Raw genomic sequence first — 24,873 nt, 5'->3', positions numbered from 1 at the left:
CTTACCATAACTCTTAGCTACTTCCAGTGCCTAAGCAGGTCATCTGGGTGTGCACGGACACGTAGCACCTGATATGGTCTCCTCTATAGCTGCAATGCTATAGCTCTGTGTAAGTGTAATTTGGGTGGCGGTAATAGCCAGACCCTGAATTACATGCCCCAACGACTTGAAGGAATAGTATTTTTTGCCACCTGGAATTTCGGCATCATTCTGCAGACCCTACGTCCAAGTGACCGTGGACGTTACAACATGTACGGCCCAGTGCTGCTGTTTTGTAGAAAATGGAGGGTGCAACAGTGCACTGTAGAGATGTAGCGAACGGTTCCAGGCGAACTTTGGGGGTTCGCGTTCGCCTGGACCAAGCGAAGTTTTGCGGAAGTTCGATTCGCCCCATAATGCACTATGATGGTCAACTTTGACCCTCTGCATCACAGTCAGCAGGCACATTGTAGCCATTCAGGCTACACTAAGCCCTGGAGCCCCACCCCCCTTATATAAGGCAGGTTTGCCGGCCATTACACTCACTCGTGTGCCTGCTAGAGACAGACTAGGGACAGCTGCTGCAGACTTGTTCTCCTAGGGAAAGATTAGTTAGGCTCTTGGTCTTGGCTTGCTCCTGGCTGATTGTTATTGCTAAAATAGCACCCCTCAACAGCTCTTTTGAGAGATAATGTTTTCCATTTGTGTTTTTTTTTGTGTGTGTGTTGCTCACTGACATTATACAGCCCTCTCTGTTGCAGCTGGACCTTGGTAATTGTTATTACTGTGCCAGCCAGGCCCTGCCTAACTATCTATACTGGGACACCTACCTATGCCTACCTAACTACTGGGGCACCTACTTACCTATACGGGGACACCTACCTACCTACCTACCTATACTAGGGGACCTACCTATGCCTACCTACCTATACTGGGTCTCCTACCTATGTCTAGCTAACTACTGAGGCACCTACCTATGCCTACCTACCTATACTGGGGCTCCTACCTATGCCTAGCTAACTACTGGGACACCTACCTATGCCTACCTGCCTATACTGGGTCTCGAACCTATGCCTAGCTACCTACTGGGACACCTACCTATGCCTACCTACCTATACTGGGTCTCCTACCTATGCCTAGCTAACTACTGGGACACCTACTTATGCCTACCTACCTATACTAGGATTCCTACCTATGCCTACCTACCTATACTGGGTCTCCTACCTATGCCTAGCCAATTACTGGGACACCTACCTATGCCTACCTACCTATACCGGGACACCTACCTATTCCTACCTACCTATACTGGGACACCTACCTATGCCTAGCTAACTACTGGGACACCTACCTATGCCTACCTACATACAAGAAGATAATAAGGTTGTTGCTTCATTGTGGACAGACCAAATTTGATCAGCTGGACAGTCACTGTTGTTCTATCATTGAGCTACCACAGCCCGGCGACCATATGGGCTTGAAAACCGCCACGGCCTACACTCTGGCCATGTTGCGCACCAGTCCAGCACAGCCGTCACTACGCAAACAGCTATTTGCGGTGCGTTACACAGCGAGTTTTGTGTGTCAGTGGGAAGCAGTACTCTAATTACACTACCTGATTGATGTATACACATGCAAGATGTTTTAAAGCACTTTAGGCCTGCAATTTAGCATTCAATGTGATTTCTGCCCTTAAAACGCTGCTTTGCGTCACATCCAGATTTTTCCCCGGGACTTTTGGCATCTATCCTACTCCGCCATGCCCCCCTCCAGGTGTTAGACCCCTTGAAACATATTTTTCATCACTTTTGTGGCCAGCATAAATTTTTCTATTTTTCAAAGTTTGCATCCCCATTGAAGTCTATTGCAGTTCGCAAACTTTTCCGCGAACCGAACCTTCCGCGAAGGTTCGCGAACCGAAAATCGGAGGTTCGCGACATGATTGTTATACTTGTCTTGAGCTAAGTTCTAATATATAGGGCCCTATGTGCAGTAGAAGGCCCAGTTTACACAGACATCTCAGAGCAGCAGCTGATGCCAAATGTTTTTCTGCTACTGAGCAGAAAATCCTTTGGCAACCTTCAGTAGCGGTTCCCAGTGTTTTGTCGTCATGTTGCATTTTGACTCCTATAGGGGGACATGGAACCTTTGGAATTAACCGATCCTGGACACTACAGGTAGCATTGTGTTTGTGTAAAAGACTGAAATGGTGGGAGATCCTTTTTAAGCGTCCCTTTCGGAGGCCACCAGAAACAACGCGTTTACAGCCCCAAAGCATACGTCTGATCAACCCTAATGCAGTACATTGCCATGTACCTACTCAGAATTAAGGCACACCTACTCACACCCAAATATTGACGTTTCTTTAACAATTTCGGGACCGCCTGCCTAATCCCCCTTAAGGACTGGGCATTTTGCATGGGTGGGGGTACGTATGGGGGAGGTCAGGCAGCCGGATCCCTTCTGGGGCTAAGCTGGGCATGGTGTCCCAAGTGTGGCCAGGTGTCCCCCATATTGCAGGCAGCCTTTACTCACCTCCCAGGCTCCAGCGATGAGCAGCTGTGGACCCCTCCGCTCTGGCCGGCATCCCCGCTCATACTGCCGCTAAGTTCCCGGGTCAAGCCGGGACCGATACTTGCGTCAGAGCGAGCTGGGATGCCGATGTAATGACAGATAGAGTTGCCCAGAAGCAGCCTTCCTCACGGAGTATGACGCATGCTCAGTGGGGATATAAATATAATTTTTCCGAAATATCTCAGTTTCTGCACTTCCCACACTCCCCAAATCTTCAGGGTAGAGAGGGGACCCACCAATCTACCCCTGCGCCAAATTGCAGCCCCCGAGCCTCGCTGGTTCCTGAGATTGATTATAGCAAACCTATCTCAGGTACCAGCAGGGCTCAGGGGCTGCAATTTGGCATAGTGGTAGTTCGGAAGGTTCCCCTCTCTACCCTGAAAATTTGGGGAGTACAAGTGGTGTGGCTGCGGAGATATTTGGTACGTTTAGCGAGGCACAAAAATTAAAAGGGCCGCAGGCTCCTACTGCGCATGCGGGGCGGCACAACGTGTGTGGCAGCACTGTCTGTCATTACACTGGCCACAACGAAGAGGAGCGACAATCGCCGGGGGAACGTCAGGAAGGTGAGTGGATCCTCTTCTTCCCTCCCCCCCACCGCCGCAGCTCTAACAGTGATCACTACGATCCGCCAGCGATCGTAGTGATCACATGATCAGGAACCAAGCGCGATGGCTCCTGATCACTGAGGGGAGATGTCAGCTGTCATATGACAGCTTAATCTCCCCTCTCAGGTGCGCACAATTGCGTTGGGTGCGGAAACGGCAGGCGGCGTAAATCCTACGCTGCATTAGGCTTAAACAGCCACAAGTGCGGTGTAGGATTTAGTATGGGCGGCCCCCAAAAGGTTAAACAAGTATAATATATTATATATGCATGGTTCCCCCCACCCCCAGATACTGATGAGCCTCATGTGTATCATGTACAAGCAAAAAACACTTGTGTCTCACCCGCTAATTGGGAGAAACCCATTCAAAACATAATGGACAATTCGACAGAGCTCTACTAGATGTGAAGTTGTCCATTACATGGAATACAGAGTTTCTCCCAGTCTGCAGTTTGAGCCACCAGTGTAGTTTGTCTCTTCCACCCCCTCAGTGCATAGAACATGGTGCTGAATGCTTAGATCTGCAAGGCAGATGTCATCCCCAGCCCTGCAAGTGTTACCCTGACATCACCTAATATGTGGATTTCATTAATAAAAACTTTCATTTCGCAGCAGTGCTGCAAATTGGGTCAGCAAAGTCTCCATTGATTCCAGGCTGATGTTTTCCATCTGGAGTTGGGCGTAAGATGATCAAATGTATTTACCCTTTAGTTGTTCCAAGCCCTGCACAGCATTGTGGAGCTCTGTGTTTTCCCATTGTTGATTTCACAGCAGTTGAAGCCGTTCCAACAAATAAACATAGTGCTAGAAATGTGTTCTGTACTGAAACTGACGGATTCATTCATAGCTTGCCTAATATTGTAGAAACTCCACTATTTCCAAACACATTTATGCAGTTAGCGTTTCCTGTTGGCTGATAATCCCAAACATCTTGTGAGAGTTGTGAGGCACAGTCAACAAATACAAATATCATTCAGTGTCTTAAGTTATCAAAAGCCAAAAACCATTAAGTGATTTATGCCTGGTGACCATAAATATTGACATTGTAAGTGCAGTGGGGCTGTTTGTCCAGTTGTTTATACACAGAATGTGATTATAAATTGTATGTGTGTGTTCTGATTTGACTTTGTCCTGATTATGCTTCATTCAAACATGAACATTTTTCTCTGAAACCAAATCAAACTTCATTCCAAAAACATACAGATAAGTTAATTGGCTCCCTCTAAAATTGGCCCTGGACTACAGTACTTACACTTCATAATATAGACATATGGCAATGGTAGGGATTAGATTGTGAGCTCCTTTGAGGGACAGTTAGTGACAAGATATATATATACACTGTACAGCGCTGCGTAATATGTCGGCGCTATATAAATACTTAATAATGATAATAATAATAATTCACTGAGTGGCCAAACAATTAGAGACACCCCTTATTTGAAAGTAAACCAGTCCAACAGTGACGTAGAGTGACGTAACAATGCAGAGTAGCTCAGCTTTGGACGACATAGTTATCACAAAAGTTAATGTCAAAATGGGTAAGACGAATGATTTAAGTGACTTTGAACGAGGGATGATCATTCTTGCAAGAAGAGCATCTCTGAAACTACGACTCTTTTTGGATTTTCTGACCCAACAATATCTCAGGTGTTCAGAGAGTGGCAGTTGAGAAAAAAACTTCAAGAGATAAGGACTATTCTGGTCAAAAAAGGTTGGTGAACAAGAAACATGAAAGGCATGCATAGTCCAAAGCAACAACACAACAAATTACAGCTGAATTCAATGCAGGTGCATCACAAAGCATACCCCAATGCAAAACAAGATAGACTTTGCAAAGGATGGGCTTTAGCAGCAGGAGGCCATCAAGAGTGTCTTTGGTATCACAGAAAAATAGTAAAAGAAACTTGTGGGCCCTTGCCAGCATGCTCGATTTGGTCTCATATGCATTTGAAGAGTATCAATCATAGTTTAAACCTGCTTCAATGGCCAGCGTAGTCCCCTGACCTCGCTCATACATACAGTGTTTGAAATACTTGTAAAACTGCCTGAAATTGTTGCTCACGGTTTTTCAGGCAGTTAGTTTGCAGTTGAGTGCTGTTTTTCAAGTTGTCTGGCCAGGCAGAGCAGTGCTATTCAGCGCAGGAGGTTTGGGCGCAGCCGGCACCACCATAGACTGTAATAGGAATTACAGCTATAGCGGCGCCGTCAGAAGACGGAGCCGAAGTTGCTTTTAAAACACAATAATTCGGCCTCCAGCAATAGCTGGAAGCCAAAATATATCATTCCCCACCATCCATGGCGTCCTGGAGGAGGAATAGTAATTATTGTGGCCGGGACTTGTGCAGCAGCAGGATCAGCCATATACCGCTGTATCCTGCGCCCAAGTCTCCTGCACCGATTTCAAATGTATGCTGGCCAGGTGCTATAGAATATTAACTGCCTTTACATTCTATAATGGGAGTGCAGGAAGTTTATAGCCATGTACAGAACCCCAGTGGCCATTTGTGTTTTATTTCCTAAAAGTGAAGCTGTGTCTGTCTAAAAGTATGAGAGAGGCTTTCAATAGCATGCTTCAGAAGATGCTGGCAAAGCCTTCCCTTTTTCTACACACAATGTTTACCACCACTAGAAGGAGACTGTGTTGTTTGATGCACTAGATATACCCCTTCATGGATCACTTGCTTTTGAAACTATGACATTAACAGAGTTGTTGATGGGTTTCAGGAAAGGATTTCTGTTTGGCAACGGATGTTCGGCTGTTCTATTGCTGAAACATCTGGCACAATTCTGGACTCCAAGCTTGCAGGAAAGAAGGTCAAATCATCTATAAACTGCTTTCATTATTTACCAGAAGAGGCAGCCTTACAGCACAGCCTCATCATTTGCCACTTGCTGGTCGCGGCATATTGCAGGGTTTCCATCCACTTCATCAGAGCTGACTGTTGACCACTATTGTGTATTGTACAGATGGTCTGTTTGAATTAAGGCATCTTAATGACTTGTATTTATGCTTGAAAAGAATATCTGTTTTCCCTTTTGATGTTGCATGTATATAAGCTGTCTGTACCACTAGCCTGCAAACTAACAGGATATAAGCCAGACGAAGGCTGCAAGGCCGAAAGCTTGCTTATTTTTATTCATTTTCAGTTAGCCAATAAATGGTATCATCCTGATTTAAAACTTCTTGTATTGTACATTAGAATTCATTACATTTTCAGACATATGTAGTTAGGGAATGGTAAAACATTGAGGATAATTGCATGGTTAAATGTTAGTGTAAATGATAACAAAGTGTGAATGCCTGTTTCACTCTGATGTGGACTGAATGGAGGGATAATACAAGGGGCCATTAGTATTATACAGAGGCTCGTGTTATATAGACCTCCATAGTCACTGAATCATCAATAGTGATGTTCATGTCTAGGAGTACTCATGGAGAAGCATGTGATCAGTTTGGTCAGGTGATAGATATGTATGTCTCTGAGTTGCTAGTTATCATGTGCCAAAGCAGGATGTGATCACAATGAATCAGAGCTTTGCAAACCTATCAGCTGATCAAACAAATTACATGCTTCTCCATAAGTTCGCTGGCCTCAACAAAAGCAAAAAGGGACTGATTGGCCATGGCATCAGGCCAGTTAATGTTTTTGTAGTCCTGTTGGTTGCCAATCAGTGATTACTTTACCTCCTAAGACCCTAACACTCACATACAAAAATGTGGCAGTAGGCGAGGCACAAAATTCCGTACTTTGATATGGCTGCTATTTTTATTAACAGTTTCGTATGACACCAAAAGGAGTGGTTTTAATTAAAATGCTGGTGGAGGTTTTCACTCTATTTGCTGTGAAATTGGCCACCCATCCCTGCTGTACATTATGTCTATAGAAATGTCATGTTTACTACGTGTTATATTTGCTTGATCAGTAGAGGATATTTTTGGAATGTATTATCTGCATCTGCAGAAGGTGCTTTTGTACTATCATCTTTACGATTTTTTTGTTGTCTATGGTCAAAGTAGTACATGGATGATGTGTATTTCTGAGTGTGGGTTTGGGGTGAGTTATTTATTTCTGGGAGTTTTTAATTAAATACTGTGGTTTATTCTGCATCTGTGGTCCAGATGAATATTTGCGTAAAGAACCTCAGCATTATATTCAGCATGAGAAAGTTCTGAAAATGTTGGTTATTTATATGCTAATAGAAAAAATAAATGAAATTATTAATTCATTTTACGTTCTAGTTGTCTTTTGGATTGTTGTTAAGTCACCACTCACTTTTTACAGGGATGCTGCTGCCAAATCTCTGTGGGAGTCCATGATGAATATGAAGCAGAAGGAAGCAGTGATGGAGGTGAAACGATATCTAGTAGATGCAGCCAGCAGAGAGAAACTTCCAATAAAGATGAGCATGGGTGAGTAGGTTGTATTACATGGCAGGTTTTTACCTGAATTATTGGTTCATAAATGATCGATAAGACTGATTTGGTGTACTTAGTTTGAACAAAGATATGGAAAGACCTATTTGACCCATAAGTTAAATAAGTTGTTTCAGGAAGAAGATGACGGTCTAGCACACATGTAATATTGGTGCTAGATGAAATGTAAACTGATAGTTAGAATATTGGTAATCTCGCCTATATTCAACTATCGGCTTCACTGACCTATCTCTCACGCCAAGCTTTTCCCACCTACTGTTAGCAGTAACCCCCCCTCCTCCCCCACCTACTACTGAGGCCAGTTTCACACTGCAAATTGGTGGCAGCGATGCAGTGCAGATGCATTGCACTGCCTTAAACAGCCCTTCAAGGAATGCCGTGTTAGTACGCGGTGATCCCTGTCTGGGCACCAGCCAAGCAGGAAGTGACTTGCACTTGCAGTCACTTACTGTTTCGGGGTATGAGGAAGTGCACATAAGCGTATTGTAAAAATTCTGCACTAGCGTTAGATTAGGGACTTCTGGTGTACCGTAACGTGGGAAGTATGAACTTCCCCATAAGGTTGCATTAGGCAGTGGTAGCAGTGCGTCATTTTGATGCACCGCACCGCCCCCAGTGTGAAAGAGCCCTAACGCTAAACTACTTCTAACACAAATATCCCATCTACTTCGTAGCAGTAGTGGCATGCCAAAGCCAGTCCAAACACGAACGCCCAAAGAACTCTGAGCTCACCTCTGCCGCAATCTCCGCCATTATCCAAAGATCAATTACATGGTAGCCAAATTTAATGCGCTTTTTAGTGCTCACTGCTGGTGCCGCTGTCCGGAGTTCAGCTTTATATTTTCTGAACCCTAAGACCCAAATTACCTCCTTCGCTGCTGTCATCGCTAAGATGGAGTTTGAACCCGGTGCCAAAGTTACAAAGTAGACACTGCCATAACTGCACTTTACATTGTGGTCTATGGCGGCATCCAATGTTCTGAATGGGCCATGCTCCATAATTGCCTACATCATACAGTCTATTCTTCCAGTATGTCAGGCACCTGGTCTAACGCTATAACATTTGTAAGCTAACTGCAATGCTGCCACCCAGTAGCATAGATACAGAGCCACAGGTCTCATTGCAAATTTTATGCTGCACCACCTCAACACTGTACTTAGAATCAGACCCATTTCTATGGGTTGACGAGGCATGTGTCAGCCCGTTGCACAGAGCAGGATACAAGATTAGCGAGCACACACAGCTGGGAAAGAAGTGAAGGAGGGCTGATTCCCACCCTCTCCTCGGGCCCCCCTTCTGTGCTCATCATTGCAGAAAATAATTTTGGCATAGCGGGCTGGGAACACAAAGTTAAGGCTCACGTCCTCCGGTGTCCATGCAATAGAACTTTACGCCCCGTTGAGCTTTTCTATATGCAGAGCCGCTCACTCTACTTCCGGTTTGTAGAGCATGAGCGGTGCTGCAGACAGAGAAGCCTGGCGGGGCGTGGACCTCTATTGCATATGGACACCGGAAGTTCTGCGCCGAATTTCTGTAATGGGGGTGAATCTCCATCATCTGGGGGGACCTATTCTAAGGGGCCATCTGGCCACTTACATTAGGGAGACATCTGGCCACCAATACTGAGGGGAAGGGGCTACACATCTGGCTGCCTATACTTATGCACACCTGGGGGGGGGGGGGTGATGACAAAAGAAGGAAACACACATTAAATGCTTCTCTTTCCCTTCAGACATTATTGTGAGGAGGCAAAAGTGCCTCAAACATAAGAAAGGTTTGAAGGGGGGGGGGGGGGTGCAGTTTCTGCAACCTCACCCTGTGAGCAATTTAGCTTAGAAACTACCCTGCTTGAAATAATCACATGAAACAGGGTCCCAAAGCCTGCTTTCAAAGGACAGTGAAGGTGTGTTTAAAAAGGTGGTAGCATGGAAAGGAGAACAGTTACTGTATTTTTGGACTATAAGCCGCTCCTTAATACAACATGCACCTAGGTTTTGAGGACAAAGACCAGGGGAAAAAATATACTAAACCGGAGCCGGACAGCCTTGACTTTTTCCACTGAGCCTCAGCTGCTGCCTTTCTGTGCTGCATGGCTGACTTGTTCACGTAAGGGAACATGGCTGCGAGCTTCCAGGTGGTCCCCGCATCCAGTGGTGGTCTGCAGGAGGACATGAAATACTTCTGGAGGATCTAAAGTCTTCCCTGTACTGTGGTAAGTATAAGTCTTGCCTCCCTTAACGCTACAGGCCTACTTTAATGGGAGATCTTTATGGAAGAAAAAAGAAGTATATGGTCATGTCTGTGAAGTTGCAATGTGTTGGCTATTTGTGTGAGTTGTAAAAATTGGAAGCATTGAGCAATATCTGAAAATAGTTGCAAAAGAGGTTGCAAAGGTGCTGTACTAATGCACAAATAACGTTCTGGTAACACCTCTTTATCTGATTTGGATTGTAATCAGGTTTTACATATCAGCTGTCCATGTGTTTTACCATCATCATATGACTCAACTTCACTAAAACATTTTTAATGGGTGTACAGAGAGAAAGTGCGCTGTAAGTGCAAATTGATCTTGATGGAATGTGCAAGCAAGGCATTCTCATAAAACGTTCTTTTGTAGTTCCATGTGTTTGCGGATATAAGAAACTTGTGCGGGAAGCTATAGAAACTAGAGGATTTGGACTCTAGGGAGGACTTGTCTTCTCCTTCCATGCAGCTTGCCTGTGTGTCAGCAGGGAGATCTTTACCATCCGGAATGAGAGCTCCTTGTGTGTTTTGCCACCTGGATTAAAGGGTTCAGGAGAAATCATGAAGGGGAAAGCCAGTTTGCAAAACAGCAAATGTTTGAGGAATATTTAATGTATTATGTGGTAGAATTACTATGAGTAGCCAATATATTGTATTCTTAAATTCTATTGATATGAATTTTCTCTACTTGATTGCAGTACTTGTTATCAGATAAGTGGAACTTATATCAGTTCTTACAACTGCCAGATTTTTTAATACTAAAATATTAGGTATAATTATTTTCATGTGCTGTACTGTAAATAATGTTATTCTCACTCTTCAGCAAAGGTACCCTTAACGTGACCCCCATGTCCAACCATCCATGTAGTGAGATGCAGGCCTAAGTTGTAAATTGTGGCTGCTTCTCTCTTCCTATGATGCTCCTTTAGTCAACTGTCTTTAAATCAGTGTCATCTAATTAATTACAGTATGTCACTATCAGAATCAGAACCAATTTATTTCGCCAAGTAAGTTTGCACTAACAAGGAATTTGTCTTGGCAGTTGCTTAACAAACGCAAACACAAACAAAAACAATACAAGGACAGACAGTATGTATATTACGAGTCAAGTATGTGAGTATAGTGGCAGTAAGCAAGGTGAGAATTGTTCAATTTCAGTTCTGTGCTGATTACTTTCAAGTCCTAGCAGCTCCAGCGTGGTTCAGCATTAAGTATGGCTACCGCCTGAGGAAAAAAGCTGTTCCTGTGTCTGGAGATTTTAGTTGCGATTGACCGGAATCTTACTCCTGAAGGCTTGCGCTGGAAGATGGAGTGAGCTGGGTGAGAGGGGTCAGAGGAAATTTTGGTCGCTCTCTTTCTGCACCTGCTCGCGTGAAGATCCTGCAGAGAAGGTACGCTACAGCTAATTATCCTTTCCGCTGTTCGGATGATGTGCTGCAGCCTCCCCTTTTTTAATGCTAAGCAGAAGCCGAACCATAGAGTCATAGATGATGTCATGGTGGATTCGATGGTTGCAGTGTAGAACTGCACCATTAGATTTTTAGGTAGGCCAAACTTTTTCAGCTGCCGTAGATGATACATCCTCTGCTGTGCTTTCTTGACAATAGTGGCCGTATTGTTATCCCATTTTAGGTTGTTTGAGATTGTGGACCCAAGAAACTTGAATGACTCTACCTGAGTTATTGTGGATCCATTTATGGTTAAGGGGAGGTGCTGGGGGGGAGATCTCCTAAAGTCTATTATCATCTCCATGGTTTTGAGAACATTTAGTTCCAAGTTGTTGCTGCTGCACCAGGAGGAAAGCTGTCCCACTACATGCCTGTATGCAGACTCGTCCCCGTTTTGTATGAGACAAACTATTGTTGTGTCATCTGCAAACTTCAGAACCTTAACAGATGGATCTGTGGATATGCAGTCATTGGTATAAAGTGAGAAGAGCAGTGGGGAAAGCACACAGCTTTGGGGTGCACCAGTACTGACTGTCAGAGAGCTTGATGTGTGTTTCCCAAGTCTAACCTGCTGTCTCCTGTCGGTTAAGAAATTGGTTATTCATTTGCAGATGGATTCAGGTATGTGTAGCTGGGAGAGTTTGCTGTGTAGCAGTGATGGAATTATGGTATTAAATGCAGAGCTGAAATCTTTGAATAAAATCCTGGTATAGGTTCCTAGGGTGTCTAGATGCTGTAGTACATAATGCATACACATGTTAACGGCGTCATCTGCGGATCTACAGGGAGTGCAGAATTATTAGGCAAATTAGTATTTTGACCACATCATCCTCTTTATGCATGTTGTCTTACTCCAAGCTGTATAGGCTCGAAAGACTACTACCAATTAAGCATATTAGGTGATGTGCATCTCTGTATGTAGAAGGGGTGTGATCTAATGACATCAACACCCTATATCAGGTGTGCATAATTATTAGTCAACTTCCTTTCCTTTGGCAAAATGGGTCAAAAGAAGGACTTGACAGGCTCAGAAAAGTCAAAAATAGTGAGATATCTTGTAGAGGGATGCAGCACTCTTAAAATTGCAAAGCTTCTGAAGCGTGATCATCGAACAATCAAGCGTTTCATTCAAAATAGTCAACAGTGTCGCAAGAAGCGTGTGGAAAAACCAAGGTGCAAAATAACTGCCCATGAACTGAGAAAACTCAAGCGTGCAGCTGCCAAGATGCCACATGCCACCAGTTTGGCCATATTTCAGAGCTGCAACATCACTGGAGTGCCCAAAAGCACAAGGTGTGCAATACTCAGAGACATGGCCAAGGTAAGAAAGGCTGAAAGACGACCACCACTGAACAAGACACACAAGCTGAAACGTCAAGACTGGGCCAAGAAATATCTCAAGACTGATTTTTCTAAAGTTTTATGGACTGATGAAATGAGAGTGAGTCTTGATGGGCCAGATGGATGGGCCCGTGGCTGGATTGGTAAAGGGCAGAGAGCTCCAGTCTGACTCAGACACCAGCAAAGTTGAGGTGGAGTACTGGTTTGGGCTGGTATCATCAAAGATGAGTTTGTGGGGCCTTTTCGGGTTGAGGATGGAGTCAAGCTCAACTCCCAGTCCTACTGCCAGTTTCTGGAAGACATCTTCTTCAAGCAGTGGTACAGGAAGAAGTCTGCATCCTACAAGAAAAACATGATTTTCATGCTGGACAATGCTCCATCACACGTGTCCAAGTACTCCACAGCGTGGCTGGCAAGAAAGGGTGTAAAGGAAGAAAAACTAATGACATGGCCTCCTTGTTCACCTGATCTGAACCCCATTGAGAACCTGTGGTCCATCATAAAATGTGAGATTTACAAGGAGGGAAAACAGTACACCTCGCTGAACAGTGTCTGGGAGGCTGTGGTTGCTGCTGCACGCAATGTTAATGGTGAACAGATCAAAACACTGACAGAATCCATGGATGGCAGGCTTTTGAGTGTCCTTGCAGAGAAAGGTGGCTATATTGGTCACTGATTTGTTTTTGTTTTGTTTTTGAATGTCAGAAATGTATATTTGTGAATGTTGAGATGTTATATTGGTTTCACTGGTAAAAATAAATAATTGAAATGGATATATATTTGTTTTTTGTTAAGTTGCCTAATAATTATGCACAGTAATAGTCACCTGCACACACAGATATCCCCCTATATTAGCTAAAACTAAAAACAAACTAAAGACTACTTTTAAAAATATTCAGCTTTGATATTAATGAGTTTTTTTGGGTTCATTGAGAACATGGTTGTTGTTCAATAATAAAATGATTCCTCAAAAATACAACTTGCCTAATAATTCTGCACTCCCTGTATTAGGCCTGTAGGCAAATTGCAGAGAGTCCAGCAGTAGATCTGTGATGGATTTCAGATAAGCCATTATCAGTTTTTCGAATGCTTTTATAACCAATGATGTCAGGGCAACAGGCTTGTAATCGTTTAAGCATGTAGGTTTTAGGAGCTTTTAAAACAGGCAGGGACAATTGAGAGTTCAAGAGATGATTTGAATATGTCTGTGAATACAGGTGCTAATTGATCGGCACAGAGTTTCAGACATTTTGCAGTTACAGAGTCTGGTCGAGGCGATTTATTTGTATTCTGTCTTTTGAAGAGTTTGTTTACATCTGATTGGCATATTGGTAGAGCATGCACATCTGGGGACAGGTTAGCAGATTGTGTCTGGCCTCCTGTGTTGTGTAGATGCTGAGGCACTGCAGGGGGTGGAGACGTTGGCTGGCTGGAGGAGTGCTCAGTTTGCCTGTTGCAGAGATGCAAATTATGCAAATTGACTTGGTGTGTGAGACTTTTGTTGGTAGTGTCAAACCTGCAATAAAGTGCATTCAACTCATTTGCAAGCTGCAGGTTGTGTGGTGGTTGTTGAGATTTCTTTCTGTAGTTGGTAATTTCATGTAGAGATTTCCATATCGTGGACGAGTCGGCCGTGGAACATTTTTCCTGACTTTTTTTAGAATAATCTTTTTTTGCATCGGTAATGGTCTCTGCAGTTTATATTCCCGTTTGCAGTTTCTATTACCATATAAACTAGAAATGGCAAGTGAAGCCAGCTTACTGAGGGAAGAAGGGTGGGCGCAATTTACTGATCAGGCTTCCAAGAACATGCAGACACTGGGTCACTCTCAAGTGATTCAGTATGAGATGGCTCCACATCTATCTAGTGGAAAAGGTGCGTATTATACAGTCTCACACCTCCAACACTAAAGGGGTTAGTCTTAGCTCCAGTAGCTCTCTGAATTCTGATGGACTTCCTTGACAAATGAGGACACGGAGACTCAAAAAAGGACAGAAGAGGACATGGGACAAACGAGAACACATGGGGATACAAAGGGGGACGGAGGAGGATGACACAGGACACAAGGGGGCATGGAGGAGGACACAAGGGAGACAATAGAGAATACAGAAGGACGCAGAGAGGTACGGCAGAGGACACCAGGGGACAATAGAGAACACCGAATGCACAAAGAGCCACAACAGAATAAATAATGAGGACAATAGAGCACAGAATGGGGCACAGAGGAGGACACAAGGGGACAATAGAGGGCACAGGACTACACAAAGGGCAATGGAAGAGGGCACAAGGGGATATAGAGGCGGACACATAGGAGCCACAAGAGGGACAGAGGCGGACACATAGAAGACATAAGGGGGATAGAGGCGGACACATAGGAGACACAAGGGGGACAGAGGCGGACACATGGGGGACACAAGCGCTACAAGGGGAACATAATAATTGGTGGGAGTATATCCACAAGACACCCCTGCACCGTGTGGACGCACCATGTTTACTATATTTTTTTCCCTGTTCTTTGTCCTCTAAACCTATTAGTGTCTCATGGTCAGGAGCGTCTTATAGTCTGAAAAATATGGTACATCCTTTTCTCCATTCATCTCAGATTTAAAGATAAGTGAGAGATGGCTTCTTGTTGCATGTAGAGCAGAGTGATGAAGGTACACATGGCTCATAATATGGCACTGCTAACCACCCTTAATCTCTGCTAGCAGTGGGAAGAGGGTGGTTAGATCAGGTTTATGCTGCAACAGCTGGCAGTAATGAGCTAATGCACTCAGCTTGCCAGCAGCTACATGGGTACTTTCAGCTTCTTTATGGCAAAAAGTCCTGCCTTGGAATGCACAGAAATGTGTGTGTTACTCATTAATGCAAATTTACTATTGCATGCAGAGAAAAATGGGTGGCAGAACTAGAGCATTAATAATACAAGTTTTGCTAAGTGATAGGTTTATGATTTTTATGCTGTGTTTTTCAAAGTACTAAACTTTTATGCTGTGTATTGCAAAGCAATATAAGCTGGAATTCTGCTTTCATAAAAGTACCTGGCTAGAACCTCTTCCAAATAAGTAAATGCAGACGGCTGGTAACTGTTTAATTTGAAAAGCAGCTGGGCAGGAGGCTGGCGCCAGGGCACTGTGTCGTGTGTTTTGGAAAGCCATGTTCCTGGTATAGGCAGCAGCACATCTTTTGCCAGATCACAGCACGTAGATCACAGTAGAGCTGCCAAATTCTACACTGAAATGGAGTGTGGGTGGACCACCAGGGTAGCTGGAAGAGCTGGTTTCATTTTGCCATCCTGCCCACAGCTGCCAAGTGAGGTCTTTATCATGGCACAGGAGGAGTCCATACTCGGCAGTAGGATGTTCATTCTGCAGTCAGTGCTGTGCTGTCATCTAACAGTGCTGAACTTTCCATCAGTCTTATTTATTATAGGCTGCAAATGCACAGTCAGCTTTTAGATAGATAGTTTGATTATGGATAAAATGCTTTGATCTTTTTTATTTATTCCAGAGAGACTGAATATAGTAACATTAATTATGGATGTAAAATGTTTCATGTTCTAACAATGTTTTGCTTCCTGATTAAAAGGTGATCTTACACTGTCACCTTAGCCATATTCGTTTTGGGGATTTGTATAGTCTACAGAAGAGCCTCTTACTGGCCTCAATTCACTAAGGGAAGTTCGGTAAAATACCGCATTCTGTATTTTAAACATTTGTTTTCCCCAAATTCACTAAGATTTTTTGCATGCATAATTTACCAAAAAACATTCTTCAATTCACTTAAGCTCTGCTTTGGAGCAGGTCAGGCAGGAAACTGTGAGTCTGTGCAAAAGTCAGGGTTTTTTTTGTCAAGTGCATTGCCGGCATCCCTTTAGATGTGCTGCAACCACCAGAGGGAGCTCTTCTGTATATCAGTATACAGATATTCACACCTAAAAGGATACAGAAAAGCATTTTAAAATGTCTCCTCCCCCTGCTCTGCGTTCTGAAGTACCGCTCTCCAGAGTATCGGACCAAATGGGGGGAGAAGCAGGGCTGTTTGGCTCTGCCTATATTGCTGTCTATGTTACCACATGGATAGTGTGACTTATTGGCTGGTCAGAGCTGGAGGTAAATACCAAACACTTTTGCTTGATTTACCGAATGTTTTAATCTTTGTGAATTGCAATTTCATGAACATTTCTTGAGGTATTTGCCGCACAAGTCGGCGATTTTACTTTTCAGTGCGGTAATACGTTTAGTGAATTAGCATTTTAGCAAGGTGATTGGTAAAATCAGCTGTTTTCTGCATTGATGAATGTAGTAATGCTCAGTAAATTGAGGCCACTGTGTTGTATTATTTTTGTGCTATTGCAGTCACTTGTAGTGAGATTTTACCTGACTTTCTGTCATGTGTTATTGGTGCAGGAATTGAACAGAGTTGATCTATTATGGTAGCAGAGATCATCTACAATGAGTGGAACCAAACTGAACAGTCAGATTTTTAATCACTGTGTCACTGCTGAAAAGAGCCTAAAGGTGGCCATGCACTTATTGTTTCTGTTGATTCCTGGCAGATTTGAACGCTCTGTTTGAATCTCCTAGAAATGGATACACCAGCATGCCAGGCCAAGCAATAATTAGATAGACTTCAACCAAAAATCAATCAAATCGATCGATCACCCCGAGAGAAGATATAAATTGGCAGCGGGTTGGGAGCAGTTGGCAAATCGATGGTGCATAGCGTTGTGCTGCATCGAACAGTGCAACAACGTGGTTTGATATAGATTTAATGCGATTTCATCCTGAAATCTATAAAAAATCAATGCCTGGTGTGTGGGAGGAATTGGTTCCTCTCTTATCTGAGAGGGATTAATCTTTTGGTCTCATCCGCTCTGCTCAGCAGCTCATCCTGGGACTCCACTCCTACCATTCTTCAAGCCGATGAGTAAGTATATAATCTACTAGATGGGCATGGGACAGAAGAGACGGAGGCACAGGAGGGCAGGAGAGACACAGGTGGGGAGGTGCGGGCAAAGGAGTCCACAAGGGGGACAGATGGGACATGGGGAGAGAGGGGTAGGGGGCAAAGGAGGCCACAGGGGGGACAGATGGGACATGGGGAAAGAGGGGTAGGGGGCAAAGGAGGCCACAGGGGGGACAGATGGGACATGGGGAGAGAGGGGTAGGGGGCAAAGAAGGCCACAGGGGGGACAGATGGGACATGGGGAGAGAGGGGTAGGGGGCAAAGGAGGCCACAGGGGGGACAGATGGGACATGGGGAGAGAGGGGTAGGGGGCAAAGGAGGCCACAGGGGGGACAGATGGGACATGGGGAGAGAGGGGTAGGGGGCAAAGGAGGCCACAGGGGGGACAGATGGGACATGGGGAGAGAGGGGTAGGGGGCAAAGGAGGCCACAGGGGGGGACAGATGGGACATGGGGAGAGAGGGGTAGGGGGCAAAGGAGGCCACAGGGGGGAAAGATGGGACATGGGGAGAGAGGGGTAGGGGGCAAAGGAGGCCACAGGGGGGACAGATGGGACATGGGGAGAGAGGGGTAGGGGGCAAAGGAGGCCACAGGGGGGACAGATGGGACATGGGGAGAGAGGGGTAGGGGGCACAGGGGGACACCTTTGGACCATAAGATGCTGGGACTTTTCCCCCAATGGTCTTAACCTCCTCAGTGGTAATCAGGAATCAGGCTTGGGATGGAAATCCACAGCTCAGAGCGGTAATCCTGTGCCTGATTGAGTTATATGCATGAGTTGCAGATCTCACTGTGATGTTTTTTTCTTGTTTTTAGGGTCTAAAAGATTGTGAAAAAATTGCATGCCTTTTAGACCCTAAATCTGGAAATAATGATAATGCCAGGGAGGTTAAAGCGGACCTGAACTCAGAACTTCCTCTCTGCTCTAAAATATATGCTACAGCATAATAACCTTTAACAATATGGTATGTTGCCTCCACCGACAATGTTGTATATTTATCCGGTTTTTCAATAAACTTGATCTTGGGTTTAAAAAAAAATAAATATGGTATGTTCATGTATATTATGGCAACACTAGCTGAATTTTTGCTTGAAAATTTCTACACGTTCTCCGGACAGGTTGAAAATGTTCCTATTACAATGTTATCTATTTGAGGAACGTACCTGAAATATCCCTATGAAAAAAGAGGTTTAACCCCCTGATTTCTGCTACTGGTGAATAGAATGAGGTTGCCCCAGCTTTAATTGGCAGCTTCTGTTCTTAGAATTTTATGTTCTCAGAATATTCTGTGCCTAATAGAAAAGTGTTGGCGTTTTAGTCCGTCTTGTTCTCTAGCATCTAATTGCGTTAGCATTAGATCCACGTTTTCTGTGAAGAAACCGATGCTAGCACAGCACAGCGAGGAATACCTTTCATGTGGCAAAATCCTCCTTTTAATCTCCTTTCAAATATTTCCATACTTGTCTACAAAAACCAAGGCAAAACAAAGACGGTCTTGTTAACTAAACATGTCTGGAAATTTTCAGGTTTTCTGCATTAGCTGTTTTGTAGGGACTTGTTATTTTAGACATAGCCATTAAAGGATCTTGTTTTCTCATGTTGGCCAATGCTGTTACCTTATAGAACTCTACTAGTAAACTCCACCTACTTTCTACATATTGTTTATATGGATACTTATGGTGAGGTTGTTAGTCCACCAGGTTCTGGAAACACAAGACAAAATGTCAATTAAGGCCAGATTGAGTTAAATATTTATTTCATATGGGGCCTGATTTAAATGCAACTATTGTTACCATTAAGAGCTAGAGGTAGGCTTAATGCAGGGGTCAGGAACCTTTTTTGGCTGAGAGCCATTAACGCCACATATTTTAAAATGTAATTCCATGAGAGTCATACAATATGTTTCAAACTGGGACAGTAGCGCTCACGTCCCTGTTGCCATGGTGATGTGTATGCAGTTGATCCACCAGGCAGCGAAAGTGTCAGACACGTCTTCAGCTTCTCTTGGATTTCAGCAACATCAGCAATTTCCCCGAGAGCCAGACAGGAGAATTACCGACTAAGGCCCAGTGCACACCGAGCGGATCTGCCGGCCGCATCTGCCTGAAAATCCACTTGGCTATTGTATTTGAATGGGCGGGTGCACACCGGCGATTTGAGGTTTTTAGCAAACCGCAAACGTGCCTCCTGCTGCATGTTTGCGGTTTGCTAAAAACCTCAAATAACTGGTGTGCACCCGCCCATTCAAATACAATAGCCAAGCGGATTAACAGGCGGATGCAGCCGGCGGATCGCATCCAAATCCACTCGGTGTGCACTGCGCCAAATATCTGCAATCCACAACAAAATCCGCTAGCGTTTTGTGGATCTGCTAGCGGTTTTGGTGTGCACTGGGCCTAACAGCTTGTACAATTAGCTAGCTGACTGGGGGGTTGATTCACATTGTAGGGCAAGATCCCCGCACTTTGATTGGCCCAGTAGGCTGCCTGTCACTTGACAAGCAGCCTATTGAGCCAAAATGAGGGGATCTTGTCTTACAAAGTTACTGGGCCTGACAGGGTCCAGAATGGAACTGGAGCAGCCGTTCGTTTTGAGGTAGCGTGAGTAACTTAGTAGTGCATGCTACAGCAGTAGCGTGCCTGCTTTGAAAATTTTACTTGCGCTGCCACACTAAGCTACGCTTCTTGAGCAGTGTAGCTTACTGAATCAAACTCTACTGATTTGTAGGTGAGCCAGATGTAGCCATCAAAAGAGCCATATCTGGCTCCCGAGCCGTAGGTTCCCTACCCCTAATGGATGCAAATTTTTATTTTGTATGATTAACTAGGAAAACAAGTTTGCCTTGGCAGAAATTATTTGCCAATAATTCAGATTGGAGTGAGCGTGGGATGTCTCCCACGATGCATAACTGCTAAATACGTAAATCATCCTTTGTTGTCCCTGTAAGCTAACCACACCTCCAGAACCGCTGGAATGCAATGATGTTTCAGCTTGTTAATTGTACAGATAATGCCATAATAATCCAACATGCATACAGACTGTTTCAAATTGGTTTATCCTCACCAGTGCATGGCATGGATTAATGTGGCTCTATGGGGTAGGACTTGACACACCCAGAGTTACAGACTACCCAGCAAGCTCATGGTGGACCAGAACTCCTAGGAGTGTGTAAGGGGCCTACGCATATTCAGCAGTGATGCATTGTGGGAGAAATCATATGCTCACTCCAATCTGAATAATTTCAAAAACTTCCTGTTTTAAGAAGGCAAACTTTTGTTTTGCATAGCATTTTAGTAAGAAGGCTTGTTAGTCCTTTGCTGCCCCTTACACACTAGGGCCTAGATTCACAAAAGCGTGATAACTTAGTTAGCACGCCTAAAAGCTTTGGGCATGCTAACTACAGTGCTAAGTAGTTAGCACGCCCACAGCTTTTACTCATCGCGCGCAAAGGTTAGCACCGTGCAGTACGCGTGGAACGTTGCATCGAGTGCGCCCGAATCGTCGCACCGTGCGATGTTTCGTGCGCACCCAGTGCGTCATTATAGGGTTTTTGGGGCACCCGGTGTGACGTTCCGTGCGGTGCTAAACTTTGCACGTGATAACTAAGCGCGCGAAACTTAGCGCAACTTGGAGCCCTTTAGGCGTGCTAAGGGCCTTTTGACAGGCGTGCTAACACTTAGCACGCTTTTGTGAATGGAGCCCTAGGAGTGCTGGATCACCATGAGCTTACTGGGCAATCTCTAACCCATGATTCACTTGTAAAGACAGTAGCATGCAAACATCTCAGGATGATAGTTAAGTTTAACCTTTTATTTTTGATTTTTGAAAATTCTATTGAAAATGTAAAGAACCAGTATGACCCCCCCCCCCCCCCCCCCCCGGCTTTTTTTTTTTAAAAAAACCTCAGCCCAACTGATGTCGGGCAAGGGGGTTTTATCAAAGGAAGTATTCAAACCCTGATTGTAGAGGAAAACCCCCATGCCAGGAATACAGATGGTCAATGATGTGCTAAAAATTCTGGTTTGCAAGCAAATTATATGAAGCTTGGAATTTGGCCAATCAAAATCAACAGGCAGTGCATTTCATTGGCACAGTTCCATGTTGCATACTATTACATTTGCACGCAAGCTGGGAAAAGTACCACCCCATTGACCATTTTACCTGGTATTGTCCAGGTGGTGGAGCTCCTTGCTTGTGGTCTTAGTTTTCAAAAGCGAAAAAGGCTTTGGGAGGCAGACAGGTGGGTGTTTTTTATTTTTTTATTTTTTTTTTAAATATAGATAAATGTAAATAAATAAAAAATAATATTTTATTAAAAATATTTTTAAATGTAAATAAAGATAATATAAGATGGCAATAAGTGATGTGCATTGCTGAAGAAAGCTTGCCAAAATCAATACACCAGCATGCCTAAAAGCATACTAATGCACACAAATCTAATGATTTAATGCACAGGCTTAATACATTTTTATAGGATGGAAAGAAATCGAGAGAGATATGTAGGTTTTTTTTATGCAAATGTATGGAACACGGCAAGATTATGAACAATGATATGTTTAGTTAAAGGAGTACTTTAGGGGGGTAGGAGAAAAAGAGTTGAACATACCTAGGGCTTCAAATGGTCCCCCACAGGTGCCCTTGCAGCCACTCACCGATGATCCGGTCATCGCCTCCGGTTCACTTCCGGAATGTGCGACTTTAAAACCATTGCACCTGCACAACAGCGTCCTCGCTCCTGCTGACGTCACCAGGAGTTTCCTGCGCCGGCCCAGTATGGTCTGCACCTGTGCAGTATGCAGTATGCTCCCAGTGATGTCAGCGGGAGCAAGGACGCGGCTGCGCAGGTGCAGTGGTTTTCCGACTTTAAAGTCGCAAATTCTGGAAGTGAACCAGAATTGGGGACCGGAGCATTGGTGAGTGGCTGCGCGGGCACAGGACGTCCGCGGGGGACCATTAGAATCCCCAGGTAAGTTCAACTCTTTTTCCGCTACCTCTCTACAGTAGTCCTTTAATATGAATATAAACAATATTATCAAAGTCCAATGAAACCAAAAGCTCCTCTCACTAGCAGCCCAAATAGCATGTAAATATTTATACACTTTGTAAATGAACACAAGGCATATGAAAATACATGGATTTCTACATCACTATATTTGCTCTAGATCATACATGTGAAACTCCGGCCTGCAGACCAAATCTGACCCTCAGAGCCATTAAATTTGGCCCCCAAGTGGTTTCCCCACTATGCATTATGTTTCGCCCACTGTAGACCACCAGCTAAGCTATATTGTAGGTGAAGCCCTAGAACACCAGGGAAGCCATATAGGGGAGGTAGGGGAAAGCACTAGGGAACTGTATAGGGGAGGGAGGACCACTAGACACCTGGGAACTGCATAGGGGTTGGAGGGGGAGGGCCATTGAACACCAGGGAACTTTGTAAGGGAGGGAGGTGGCCAGTAGACATTGAGGTTGGTCTGCGACTAGCTCCCACTGTACAATTTAGGCCCACTTTGTATTTAAATTTGACACCACCTGCTCTAGGTCCTTAAGTATAATGACAACAAAGTTATAGCAGGTGCAAGGTAATAAATGACTGCATAAGGAAGAGTAATATTTTTGTATAATTGCAGTTGTGTATGAAAATACAATTCTGTTTGCCCCCTCAAAGTGAATCAGAATGCTAAATTGGTTATCCATATATAGAGATCTGGTATTCATGGTCACTGCTGGCAGTTGCAAAGAACAATAAGTTCATCTTGTCATCATATAGTGGCTGTCTTCATATAGTGTCATCACATAGTGTAATGCTTAAGGGCTATTCTTCTGACATTGTCAACCTTATACCTTATTATATATGCAGCCAGTTGCATGGATGTTGATTAACGGACCGAGCTCAGGAACGATTTACATCCTATTGACCATCCCTAGTGATGATCTATAATAGTCACACAGCTGGAGTGCCAAGGTTTGCTATCACTGCACTAGAACAAGGCTACAAGAATTCCGAGCCACTTCTTTCTGTACTGTTCTCTTTCCTGTTCATGACTATCTTACTTTTTCCAGCTTTCCTTAAACCACCCTATTTAATTACATTTTCACCTCAGTTTTCTCCCAAGAGATACATTTTCATTTTGCACAATCCTTATTTCTTGCCACAATCTTCATCTCAACGTCTTTCATGCTTCACTCCTCCCTCTGACCAAGGACTTTCTTCTCTGCTTTCCAAAACGTATATAATTTGTCTTGCATTTTCGTGGATTCCCTCCTACCTCTCTTAAAATTCCTACATTCAATTCAATTCCTCTCTACCTGTTGGGCTACCTCTAGTGTCTGTCCTCAGCTCATTACTTTCTTCAGATTGTTGGCTATTCAGATTTTCTGTCTTTTGTTTCTTGCATACAGGAGCTCTCAAGTCCTACCTCCTACATTTACAGATTTAAAAAAAATCTTCAGCCTAGAGAACTCAGTAATGTAACTGGATTCAGAGCCAAACAGCTTAGTCACTTAAAAGGACTCCGAGCACCTCTCATGGCCATGCCTTTAAGACTCTGACCAGTACCGCAAAGTACTTAAAGAAACTCTGTAACAAAATTTTCAGCCTTATTTCTTCTATCCTGTGAGTTCCTATACCTGTTCTAATGTGGTCTGTCTTGCTGCAGCCTTTACTAGTTGCACAGTTGCTGTAGTATCTCTGTTATCTAATCTAATCTTCTTTCCTTTGTCAGCTTTGCCGGCTCAGGCAAGAATGTGCTGCTCTGCTTGTGATTGGGAGAAGCTATACACTCCCTCTCCACGCCCCCTCCAGGCTCTGTATGAGTCACAGACTGAGCTTCTCTGAGCCTATCACAAGCTTGTTAGCAGCCATGTCTTTTGTTTGTAAACACTGCCTAAAACTGGCAATTACAAGCCAGGATTGCAGCAGGGAGTGGCAGAAACAGCACAGTGAGGCCCAGGAGAATGTAATGAATAGAATGGTATGCTTTTTATTGTAAGAATTTTAGAGTACAAATTCTCTTTAAAGAGAACCCGAGGTGTGTTTAAAGAATGTTATCTGCATACAGAGGCGGGATCTGCCTATACAGCCCAGCCTCTGTTGCTATACCAAACCCCACTAAGGTCCCCCTGCACTCTGCAATCCCTCATAAATCACAGCCGTACTGTGAGGCTGTGTTTACATCTGTAGTGTCAGTCTCACCTGCACCCCCGCCTCCTGCATAGCTCCGGTCCCTGCCCCAGTCCATTCCCTCCAATCAGCAGGGAGGGAAGGGATGCAGGCG

At 44.2% G+C, this 24,873-nt stretch overlaps 1 protein-coding gene across 1 annotated transcript in view; it reads left to right on the top strand.

The window, feature by feature from the left end:
* SCFD2 (sec1 family domain containing 2) overlaps positions 1-24,873 on the top strand; it is a 628,477-nt gene that overhangs the window by 21,600 nt on the left and 582,004 nt on the right. The window contains exon 3 of the mRNA XM_068278557.1: positions 7,441-7,568. Coding sequence (XP_068134658.1) covers positions 7,441-7,568 — 128 coding nt within the window. The remainder of the gene's footprint in view (positions 1-7,440; positions 7,569-24,873) is intronic.

The sequence above is a fragment of the Hyperolius riggenbachi genome, chromosome 1 (assembly GCF_040937935.1).
Source record: "Hyperolius riggenbachi isolate aHypRig1 chromosome 1, aHypRig1.pri, whole genome shotgun sequence".
In the NCBI taxonomy this organism is placed as follows: Eukaryota; Metazoa; Chordata; class Amphibia; order Anura; family Hyperoliidae; genus Hyperolius; species Hyperolius riggenbachi.
This window is presented reverse-complemented; position numbering and strand designations above follow the sequence as displayed.